Source organism: Echinops telfairi, unplaced genomic scaffold, assembly GCF_000313985.2.
Source record: "Echinops telfairi isolate 266 unplaced genomic scaffold, ASM31398v2 ScPeMD7_7417;HRSCAF=8455, whole genome shotgun sequence".
Taxonomy (NCBI): domain Eukaryota; kingdom Metazoa; phylum Chordata; class Mammalia; order Afrosoricida; family Tenrecidae; genus Echinops; species Echinops telfairi.
Window position 1 is genome coordinate 7,994,810 of NW_022111317.1, and position 11,402 is coordinate 8,006,211.

The following is an 11,402-nucleotide window of genomic DNA, read 5'->3' on the forward strand; positions in this document are numbered from 1 at the left end:
TCAATAGAAAGTCAATGTCTAGGAGAGAATGAGGGCAACATACGTACAAACATGCCTGATTCAACTGATGGATAGATTGTGATAAGAGTTGTACGAGCCCCCAATAAAATGATTTTTTTAAAAAGCTGTAGTCATCACCATCGTGCATTTTAGAACATTTTCTTCATTCTTTTTTTTTTTTTCATTCTTTATTTTTAATGAATCACTTTATTGGGGGCTTTTGCGGCCCTTATAGCAGTCTGTCAATTGTATCAAGCACATTTGTACATATGTTGCCATCATTTTGAAAACATTTTCTTTCTACTTGAGCTGTGAGGGAAAGGCCAGCCCCCCACAACTAATCTCGGGTTCAATAGGTGCAATTGTACGGTTGAGCTATATAAAGATTATAATAAAATCATAGAGGATAAGGAGAGATAGAAGTAATGGAGTCAGACACATTTCATGGTAGCATGCTCACCTCCTGGATGGCCATGATCTTACCAGCCAGGTCTGTGCACGGCGTGGTCCGAGAGCAGGAGAGCGAAGGAGCGAGGTGGGGCGATTTATTGCTAACCGAGGTTTATATCTACTTAGGGGCCGTTGATTCCAGGTAACCACACGTCACAGGAAGGGGCTGTACAATAGGCAATACAAGCAATAGGAGGGGGATATGCAACGGTTATTAGCGTGACAGGAAGGGGATGAGTTAGGGGTATGCACACAGTAGGAAGGGGAGGGACTAAGGGTATACAGGTGACAAGAAGGGCGATACTAGACTCAATATGGCAGCCTAACCTTGGCCACCCTTGAGTGGGCTTGACCTCCCTGGGCTCTCCTTCAGGGACACCATTTACTACTATCCTTATCAGATGGGAGTGCGCCCCACTTATTGTGGGATAAACAGTGGTGACTGCTTGCTCTGGATGGCTGATAACCCTGCGGGAGAATAACCTGACCTACTTTTTGTTGACCTCCAAGTGTAGTCATTTACCAGGTGTAGCAAGCAGCTAACTTTGGCATATATTTGAGGGAGACAACTTGTGGGAGATTTTTCTGTTTCCCACATGAGCCCTTGGTATCAGCCCCTTTTTCCCCTCCTTCCCTTCCCCTCCCACCTTTGTGACCCCTTGATAAATTATAAACTATGATTATTTTCGTATCTTATACTGTCTGGTGTCTCCCTTTATCCATGTTTCTGTTATTTGCCCCCCTCTGTGGGAGGGGGGAGGTCATTTTTATACTTACCGTTATCAGCTCCCCATTCCCCACCTCTCCCAAACTCCTATGAAATATTCCCAAGGAACCATTAATCCAGTTACTATCTCTCTATAGATTTCCTATCCTGGATTTCATACACTAATGTTTTAACGTGCTTTACAAAGTAGTGCTCGTTTCTTATCATGAACCATTGTATATGCAGCACGATTTGAATCCCATAATAGGCTTTATAGGGGTTGACTCTTACCTGGGGGTGGTTCACGAATACAGGTTGTAAGCAAGCGCAGATTGCAAGCGCAGGGTGACCGTGTACCCTGTGAGGTCCTTCTCTTTACCACCAGGGAGTCACACGCTATCAAGAAAAACCTCACCAGGGTGGATGATGGGGCCCCAAATGGCAGCGTTCTGGGTAGCAGAGTGGCCTGTTGGGCACGCCAAGACACAGATTTGTCATTGCGGTGCTGGAACTTGGCGTTTTGAATAAACTGTTCCCGAAGACATTGGTCCAGCGTGCATCTTGTGACTCAGTCATAACCTAGTAAGGGTAATCATAGTGACAGACGGGCTCTATGGGGAGAGGGGCTTGGGAATACAGCCCCAGGGCATCTGTATCGGGGTGGGGTGGGGAGGGGTGCTGCCCATTGTCGTGCGTGGCGATAAGTGAGCCAAGGGAGGGAGCCCTGAGCCTGAGGTTCCAGGGAGAGGAGGCCCATCCCGGGCCCTGAAAAGTCTTGCAGGCTGAGGCCATGAACACCTTGAATGAATAAAGCAGCACATCCGTGTGGAAGTGGAAGTCGTGGTCCCAGCTCTCAGATTGGCTAGAGGTTGGTGCACTGTGTGCTCTGGTGGCAGAGTGGTTACTCGTTGGGCTGCTAATCACAAGGTCGGCAGTTCCACCCCACCAGCCGCTCCAAGGGAGACTGGAGGGTTTCTACCCCTGTAAAGAGTTAGTCTTGGAACCCCCGGGCCGTTCCCCTCTGCCCTCCAGGGTCACGGTGAGTTGGAATCAACCCAAGGGCTGTGCGTTTGAGTTTTGGGTTTGAGTAGGTGGTAAAAAGCAGATTCTGCATTCCAGAGGAATTTGTGGAGGACGAGAGAGGCCAGTGCTGGCTGAGATAGTGGGCCTCCATGGGGAGGGGGGGCCTGCGAAGGGAGTGTGTTCAGGAAGGGTGAGTGTTGCGTGGGAAGGAGGCTCAGAGAAGATCCGGCATTAGATCCTGTGAAGGCCCCCCCATGAGCTGATTTCCCTATTTCCCTAACTAGACAGCGGCCTTATTAAAAGACGAATACTAACAAGCCATGCCCTATTAGCAGATGAAGGTCCCTCCATCACTGCGGCCCGCTCCTGGAGGAGGCAGCTCTTCCCCGTCTGTTTGTTGTCTTCAGCTCTCACTTCCAGTGTTCTGCTGCTCCTCATAATCTTTTGTTTTGTTTCCCACGAGCAATGCACCACCTCTCCTTCCTAGTCTGCCTTGACTTGGAAGCTCCCCTGAAGCCTGTCTATGTGGGTGACCCGGCTGGCGTTGGAAACACCAGTGGCACAGCGCCCAGCATCACAGCAGCTCGCAGACTGACCACAGTGGGCAGAGAGAGAGGCACGCTGCTAGGATGTAGAACACACAGAGCGGTTCAGCTGTCGCCCACTGGGAGTCGTTTTTAGCATTGTCACAGGGTGTGCGACCATCCCCACCGTGAACTTGAGAACTTCTCATCACCCCCAGAAGAAAGCGTGTCCTCGTGACCAGTCACCCCCCCATTGCCCCACCCCTGATTCCTGCCTAGAGAATGACCTGCGTTCATATCTGCAAGAGCGTAGTGGCACAGCTGCCCTGGAGCCGCGGGGCCTCTACCACCGCCTCACGGAATCCCGGCTGCTCAGAGGGGTTCGGTCAGAATGAGCCTGCCATCAGGAGCGGCGTCACCGTCACCGGGTGGTCTGGCGCCTCTGCCCTCGAGATCAGCCATGCCCAGGCTCTCCTGACCCCCCGGGAGCAGGCTGGCTCTGGGCGAGGGCGCTATCTCACAGCGTTTCGTTTAACCCCCTCCTCGCTGGTGAAAAGCAAACGCTCTGCCACCACCACCACCACCACCCGGGTTCTCGTGTTGCCCCTTAGGGTCAGGCTGCAGGACCAGACTGGGTGGGGGAAGAGGCGAAAGGAACAGAGGAAACTAGGAGGCGTCTGGCGGCACGTCCGCCACCTTTTTGAGGGGGACCCCAGAGAAGGCTTCCAGCAGAGCCTCGGGATTCTAAGGAGGGACTCAGGTGACCATGACTGTGTGAGAGCCGCCCAGAGCCAGCTGGGAAGACGGTGTTAATTAACAGCCTCAGCGAGGCCAGGCTGGGCTCCAGGGGACGGCTTCGCCCTCACGCTGTCTGAGTCACTGATGGCCCAGTTGGCAACATGACCACGGTTCACATTTGAGAAAGGGAGACAGGCCACGGCCGTTCCCAGAGCAGAGCTGTCCCTCAGAATGGAGGGGGGCGGGGGGGGGGCACCCCACACAGAGTGAGATCAACAGACACTCTCAAAGGAGGTGGTCTTTGCAAATCACACCCTGCGGTGGGCTTGAGGTCATCTCCAAATTACTTACCATCCTGAGACAGGTCGGACCTAAGGCTCCCTCCTTGAGGAAGGGACCGCTTTGACCTTGGCACAGCTCCTCCCCACCCCTGACATTTTAGATCTGAAGTGGGCGGGGAGGGGGGCGGCGGGTGTGGACTGGAGGCCTGAGGAGGACGTGGCACCGGCACACCAGGAGGGGGCAGCACCTTCCTTGGCAGAGATGGCCAGGCCGGTCAGGGTCTCAGGGGGGGTTGCTGGGGCGGCAGCCCTGGGTGATGGACAGGCCTGCAGCCGGTGCAGTTCTCAGATGATGAGCGGTGCGGGCTCCCTTGGCAGGTGCTGATGTATGGGCAGCCCTATCGGATTACCCTGGAACTGGACCTGCCAGAGTCCCCGGTGAATCAGGACCTGGGCATGTTCTTGGTCACCATTTCATGCTACACCCGAGGCGGCCGCGTCATCTCGACTTCTTCCCGCTCCGTAAGTGTGGGGGGCGGGGTGAGGGCAGGGGGGGTTGCAGAAAGATGCGGGCAGACGGCAGAGCCCCTGCCTCAGGTCAGGGCTCGGGGAAACATCCTGGGCCGCTGAGGTCACACATGTGTTATCATTAGGGAGACAGTCCTTCCCAAGCCGGCCTCACATGCCAGGCACCTCAGCTAGCAGAGGGGGGCGCCAGCCTCCAGACACAGTTTGCAGAGACACGCTGTTCTCTGACAGCCCTGGGGTGAGCCCTGGCTCAGCCAGCCAAGCTGCTCAGGGACGTATCCCAAAAAGATGGTAGCGAGACTAGTTTGGACCCCATGGGGTGAAGTGAAATGCTTGCTGACACGTGCCCACCCTGGGCCAGTCGATCTTGACTCATCGGCCCTGCAGGACGGCGGAGAACTGCCCTCCAGGGTCTCCAGCACGTCGTCTTTATGGACGCAGACGGCCACCTCGTGCTCACGTGGAGTGGCTACGGGAGACTTGAACGGTTTACCTTTAGGGTGGGCGGCCCAGCGCTCTGACCACTGAGCTCGTGGTGGGTTTTTCGGGTCAGACTCCATCCTCCGGTGAATGGTCCACGGAAGCACGTTGTCCGGCCGTCCCTGACGACAAGATGGAAGCACAAGACGTCAGGATGATGCGAGGGAGGGAGAGTCCATCCTCGGCTGAAGGAAGTGTTGGGGAGCGAGGGCGTCCGGGGGATGCAAGAGCAGAGCCAGGCCTTGCGCAGCCTAGGGAGCTTTCTCTGTGCCGCCTTGGAATGGAGCGCTCTGTTCTCGGCCGGAAGGGAGGCTCCTGAGGCATTGGAAGGAGGGACTGGACACTGGGCTGGCAGGGAAGGTAGCGTGCACGGGAGCAGCCCTGGCCGACTGCCCAGGGTAGGGGGAGGGACCTTGGGGTACCTGTCCTCAACGCCTCGCTCCGGGGCCTGGCAGGTGATGCTGCATTACCGCTCAGACCTGCTGCAGACGCTCGACACGCTGGTCTTCTCCAGCTTGCTGCTGCTGGGCTTTGCCGAGCAGAAGCAGCTCCTGGACGTGGAGCTCTACGCCGACTACAGGGAGAACTCGGTGAGATGGGTGGGGGCACCTCGGGGTGCCGGAGGGAGGGGCAGCACCAGAGGGGAGCAGCTGGGCCTGAGGCTGCCCCATGCCCCTTCTCGCAGTACGTGCCCACCACTGGCGTGTTGATCGAGGTCCACAGCAAGCGCATCCAGATGTACGGCGCCTACCTCCGCATCCATGCTCACTTCACAGGGCTCAGGTGAGCAAGGCGGGGTGGGGGGCGGCGCCGCAGATGACGAGGGAAGAGGTGGCAGGTGTGATTGGGCAGCATCATGTTTGACACCCCGTCATGATGAGCTGCCAAGACACACTTAGGCCTAGATGCCACCCAAACCCACTGCCATCCGGTCAGTTCCAATTCAAAGCCAATCAGACACCCACAGGGGCAGTTCTCCTCGGTCCTGTGTGGTCCCTGTGAGTCAGAATCGCCGCGATGGATAGTTTGAGTTTGAAATCTCTAAGGGAGCGGGCGGGTTCGGCCACATCTTGTGGTTAGCAGCCCAGCGCGTGCGTGGTCCCCAGTGCCCCTGGGCTCCTGGAGGCCTGGGTTCGAGGAGGAGGAGGAGGAGGAACTGCAGGATACATGTCACCCTCGTAAACAAGCCCAACTGACTGGACCGGTGGAGCCTGCCACCCCGGGGTCCTCTGAAACCTGGGAGCACAGACCACTCCTGCAGGACCCCTCGCAGCCACCAGACAGCGTGGCACAGAACACCTCCTGTGTCCCTGTGCGCAAAGCAAGCGTCTGCATGAGCCCCAGCCCGAGGACGAGAAGGCGGTAGGGGGGCAAGGAGCCAGGTGAGTGGAAACAGACCAACCAGGATGGAAATCGGAGAAAGCACAGCTCGTGTTTCTAAATACCGTAACCGTCTGGGGGAACAGCCTCCGACAAGGGACGGGCCAGAAGGCGCAAATGTACGGTGATGAGACAGGAAGATGACCGTGAAGTCCTAGGGGACAAGAAGGACAGAAGAGAGAATGCAGTAAAGGAGCCAGACACCTTGTACGGTAGCGTGCTCAGCCCACCTCCTCTTGATGGACCACGCGGAACTGGGGGAAGTGAGAGAGCGTTTACTGTCTTGGGATCTTTTTAGGTAGCCTTAAGACATGCATTTTCCGTAGTTACATATGTCACAAGGTGGGCATTGTCTACATTAAGGGTCCCTGAGCTCACAGGTGAGGACACCTAATGCCTGCTTTGGGGAAAGGCTTAAGGGGGACTGGGTGTCACGCGGGACGAGAGAGCAAAAGGACCATGTCTGCTTCTAAAGGGAGATCGAATCCCCCAGGTGCTCACTTGAAGGCAGCACAGCTGTGAGGGGACAATCTGTGGGAATGATCTTTAAAGCAGGATCAGGTACCCGAACCTTACCTCTAATGTAACCAAAGTGGAGGCTCTCCTACTGTGGACTCCTGCCCCTCTCTACGAAGCATGATGTCCTTCTCACGTGCTCGAAGCAGGTGAGACGCAGCCCCCCAGCCCTACCTCTAAGGAGCTTCCTGGCTATACATCTTGCGAGACAGATCCGCCTCATGTGGAAAGTGTTCAGTGAGAACCTGGTCGACGTAAAACATTTCCAAAACCACAATACTAGAAAAAAAGAAAAAAGCTGCTCCCTGGCCCCCACCGTGGGCCCGCTGAGCCAGGTCCTGTCAGATCCCGTGTCTCGGCAGCAGGCTGCCCTGGTCTGACGCTGTGTGCCGGCCACCATTGTGGCAAGGACTCTTCTGAATGACTAGGCCCCCAGGGCTCAGGATGGCTCTGGACAGCCGCGGTGGAGGCTGCTGCAGGGCTCTGCGGTGCCCAGCGGGCCTGTGCCTCCTTGTTTTATTAGCACCCCGCGCAGCGAGTTGGGCTGCGATCTGCCAGGTCAGCAGTTCGACGCCACCAGCCTCTTCGGGAGAAAGATGGGGCTTTGTACTCTCTGTAGTGTAAAGAGTTCACCGTCGGGGGGGTCTCTGAGTCGGCATCACCCGACGGCAGGGAGGTTTTGAGTGAGCTCAGCCCAGCAGCCCCACCTCCGGGTTCTGATAACGGGTGGAAGGCAGCAGGGAGGCGACTTGCCCGTGAGAAGGCTGGTAGCCGCCGTCCCTGCCAACTCCCTCCTTGTCCTCCCTCCGGCCCCAGGTACCTGCTGTACAACTTCCCGATGACCTGCGCCTTCGTCGGCGTGGCCAGCAACTTCACCTTCCTGAGTGTCATCGTACTCTTCAGCTACATGCGGTGGGTGTGGGGCGGCATCTGGCCCCGACACCGCCTCTCCCTGCAGGTCGCGCCCCTGTGAAGTGGGCGGGGGTGGGGTGGGGGGCTGGGGACCAGGGCAGGGGTCACTGAGAGGGAGTCCATCCGTCCTAGCTGTTCTCTGGTGTCTCTTCCGCAGGTTAATATCCGGAAAAGAGACAATCCCAGGAAGGGGCAGAGGGCCTCCTCCAATCGGCAGCCAGGTAAGGGTGATGGTGCTGGGGAAGGCGGGCGGGGCCAAGGAAGCTGAGGCTGAAGGAAAGGCGGGAGGGGAGCAGGTGGGCAGCACTGCCACCCTAGCTCTCGGCTGCCCTCGGTCTGCCTGGCAGGTGCGGAGCCCCCAGGCCAGGAGGCACTGGCTCAGTCCGAGGGCACAGAGGATGGGGAGTGTGCTGAGGACCCCGCAAGCCCAGGTAAGATGCCGCTGCTGAGACCCTTCCGCCCAAGCCCCTTAGCGCTGCCGGGGGGCCTCTCTGGGTGTGACATCCTAGCCTTGTGTGCCTGCAGGGGGTCGGCTGTCCCCGGAGGACGAGCCAGAGCAGCAGCCCCCGAGAGGAGAGGCTGAGCTGGAGCAGGAGCCCAGTGATGGTGAGGGCTCCCACCCTGCAGCCCTGGGGGCCTGGGGATGGACATGTTGTGCCCCCACCCCCACCCCACTCTCTCTTGTCTGTGATTCAGGCTCCTGGGAAGATGCGGCCCTGCTAATGGACGTCAACCTGCCTGCCCAGGCGTCCGCCCCCGCCCCTCCGCCTGCCCCCGAGACCCTGGGCAGCTCCGAGCCCCCGGGGGTCATGCTCCGCCAGCGCTCCACCTGCTCCAGCTCTTGAAGAGAAGCGTGCAGATGCCTCACATTCCAGCACTTTCTTCTACCCAATAAACTATTTCCTTACTCTGCCTGTGGTGCGTTCAGGGCTGTGATGTGGGAAAGCCTGTGCTCTCCAGCCCCTCGGAAGCAGGTTCTCTGGGGCCACTGAGGGGGAAAGGCCTCCCAAACCCGGGCCGTTTTAGGCACAGGGCACTCGTGCAGCCCCAGGAGAGAGCCTGTCCTGACCACCCCTGGCAGGCTTCTGGCCTTCCACAAGACCCCCCTCGCTCTCTGGGCAGGGGACTGCACAGGGGCCGATGGAGGGCTGAAATCCATCCTGGGCACCCCTCCCTCTCGCTGCCGTCCATTGGGAGGCAGAAGGCAGGAAATGACAGCCACACATGCGGTCTGATCTTTACAGAAACGGCGTTTTGTAGCCTGAGCCCCGGGGCTTCCACAGCTGCCTGCCTTGCCGCTACCAGCCCAGCCTCCCTGACCGACCGACTGGCCTCCTGTTCCCTCCCCCACCCCTCTCCATGACTCCAGCCTCAGGATTCCCCACTTGGCTCTGGCTGCCCCCACCTTCTGCCCGCCCCCACCTTTTCAGAACCCAGGCGTCCTAGCCTCCAGAAGAGGCCTGGCCTGACATGTGGCTTCCAGATCCCTGGCCCCGTGACATGACTCAGGCCCGAGGAAGAGACCGGCCCCCCTCACCAGGGAGTTGGGTAGAGGGAGGGGGCTTGGCGATGACCTCACGGGTATAAAGCTTTTCTAGGCAAGTGTGCACCGAAATTGAAGACACAACCCGAGGGTGCAGCTGCGATCCCGTGGGCCCTTCTGCCCGAGCCCCACGCACTCGGCCGCCCGGCGCAGGACGTCAAGCCCGCTGGTGAGGGGCTGCTGCGGGCCAGGCGGGAGCTGGGGGGAGGAGGTGGCTAGAGAGGGCCGGGACCTCTTGGGCAGGATTGGCACCCATAACAGGTGGGGAGGATGGCTTCCAGCATGCTCGTTTCCTCCGGTTCCACCGCTTCCTCCTGTCTCACGTTGGTCTTTTTTTTTTTCCTCTTTTCTGGCCGGGATGTATCGCATCTGTCACCAATTGGTGTTTGTTTTACTTGGATCTTTTTTCTGGGTGGCCACGGAGACAGATGTATGCCACCTTTCCACCCAGAGCTCAGTCCAATGGTGGCCCCCTCTTCTTCTCATTAACTGGGGGTGCCGCTTCACGCGTGCATCCCTGGTCTTGAATTCCTTGCTTTGCCGCGTCCGTCAGTCCATCCGCCCTGTGTGTGCACTTCTTTTTTGTCCACAGCTGACAGGAGCGTGCATCCGGGTCTTTGTCCGCCCTCTTTCTGGCTCCCGGCGACCCTCAGTTGTCGTTTCCGTGAGCCTGAACGGCACGGCACGCCCGGCAGCATGGCATCTTTCCTTCTTTCTAGCCGCCATGCCGGGCCCCTCCTACCAACTGTGGATCCTGGCGGTCGCCTGCTCCTTGGTCCCCAGAGCTCAGCCCTTGACTCCTCAAGACTCTGAGAGCGAGGAGGAAGACGAGACAGTGACTCCAACACTGTGGCCTGCCCGGGTGTCACCCTCGAAGCCTGTCCTCTGCGACTATGACCACTGCCGCCACCTGCAGGTGCCCTGCAAGGAGCTGCAGAAGGCCGGGCCCCGAGCCTGCCTGTGCCCGGGCCTCTCCAGCCCAAACCAGCCGCCGGACCCGCCGCGCCTGGGAGAGGTGTTCAGGGTGGCTGAGGAGGGTCGCGCCGTGGTCCACTGGTGTGCCCCCGCCTCCCCAGTCCACCAGTACCGGCTGCTGCTTTGGGAAGGCCGTGGGGCTCCGCAGATGGGGCCTCCCCTCAACAATACGGTCCGTCAGGCAGAGCTGCGGGACCTGGCACCTGGGGGTGCTTACATGGTGTGTGTGGTGGCCTTCAATCAGGCAGGGAAAAATGCCTTGCCTGTGGCCCACGACGGGGAGAGCCTGGTGGGGCCCGACTTCCCGCCCTTCGGGCCCTGCGACCGCTTCACCATGCCCCCCAGGCCACGCAGCCTGCTCCACGCGGCCGTGGGTGTGGGCACAGGCCTGGCCCTGCTCAGCTGCGCAGCCCTGGTCTGGCACTTCTGCCTGCGGGACCGCTGGGGCTGCCCTCGCAGACAGGCTGCCCCTGCCCACATGGCTCTGAAGCCAAGCCCGGTGGTCCCATCTGCAGAGTTCAGCCCGCATGGGGGACCAACGCAGATGGCCTCTGCGGCTGGGGAGCACTAGGCTGTGCCCTGAGTTAGAGCCCGACCGGCCCCACCCAGTCCCACACTCTGGAAACCTCTGTAGGTCCCACACTTGCCCCTTTGCTTCCAGCCGAGATGGACAAAAAAGACCCACAACAACAACCAGCAAGCCACAAGCCTGTTGACTCAAGGTGACCCCATGGGCCTCAGAGGAAGCTGCACCCCCAAGGGCCTTCCAGCCCTGGTGGCACTGAGCTGCAGGCTGTGGGCTGCTAGCCTGAGAGGCTGGTGTTTCAAAACCCACCGGGAAAAAGATGAGGCTGGGGGCTCCTGGAAGCCTGGGCGGCCTGGTGGTCACGCATTGGGCAGCAGTCTGCAAGGTCCGGGCGCTCTTTGCAAGAGACGGGCTTTCTACTCTTGTAAAGAGTGACATTCTCTGAAACTCGCGGGGCAGTCCTGGCCTGAGATGGCACGGAGAGACGCACTCCCATAGAGATGTACCATCCGGGAAACCTTCTCTCCGGCTGCTCCGAGCTGGAATGGGCTCCGAGGCCATGGGGATATGAGTTAAGCAGAGCGCCTGGCCTTTCTTCTGCGTCACTCCCAGGTGAATTGAAATTGCCGCCTTTCAGTGAGTAGCCAGAACCAACCCATTGCCCCTACCCAGGGACCTGACAGCAAAACCAGGGGCCAGCAGGTTTTTGTTGTTGTTTTAAAGAGCCAGATATTAAGTGATTTCGACTTTTGCATCTGAGAGGATATAATCAAGGCTATTGTGCAGGGACTTATATATAGTTATTTAAAATGTAAAGATT

General features: G+C 58.6%; 2 protein-coding genes across 2 annotated transcripts in view; both read left to right on the forward strand.

The window, feature by feature from the left end:
* BSCL2 (BSCL2 lipid droplet biogenesis associated, seipin) overlaps positions 1 to 8,450 on the forward strand; it is a 13,876-nt gene extending 5,426 nt beyond the window's left edge. The window contains exons 4-11 of the mRNA XM_045297242.1: positions 4,101 to 4,244; positions 5,186 to 5,320; positions 5,416 to 5,513; positions 7,443 to 7,584; positions 7,696 to 7,759; positions 7,886 to 7,969; positions 8,064 to 8,144; positions 8,235 to 8,450. Coding sequence (XP_045153177.1) covers positions 4,101 to 4,244; positions 5,186 to 5,320; positions 5,416 to 5,513; positions 7,443 to 7,584; positions 7,696 to 7,759; positions 7,886 to 7,969; positions 8,064 to 8,144; positions 8,235 to 8,383 — 897 coding nt within the window. The 3' untranslated portion in view covers positions 8,384 to 8,450. The remainder of the gene's footprint in view (positions 1 to 4,100; positions 4,245 to 5,185; positions 5,321 to 5,415; positions 5,514 to 7,442; positions 7,585 to 7,695; positions 7,760 to 7,885; positions 7,970 to 8,063; positions 8,145 to 8,234) is intronic.
* A 78-nt stretch (positions 8,451 to 8,528) lies between these two features.
* Positions 8,529 to 11,396, forward strand: LRRN4CL (LRRN4 C-terminal like). The gene is made up of 2 exons (XM_004713622.2): positions 8,529 to 9,250; positions 9,801 to 11,396. Exon 2 carries the CDS (start codon positions 9,806 to 9,808, stop codon positions 10,625 to 10,627), a length of 822 nt encoding a protein of 273 aa, XP_004713679.1. The 5' UTR covers positions 8,529 to 9,250; positions 9,801 to 9,805; the 3' UTR covers positions 10,628 to 11,396.
* The last annotated feature ends 6 nt before the right edge of the window (positions 11,397 to 11,402 follow it).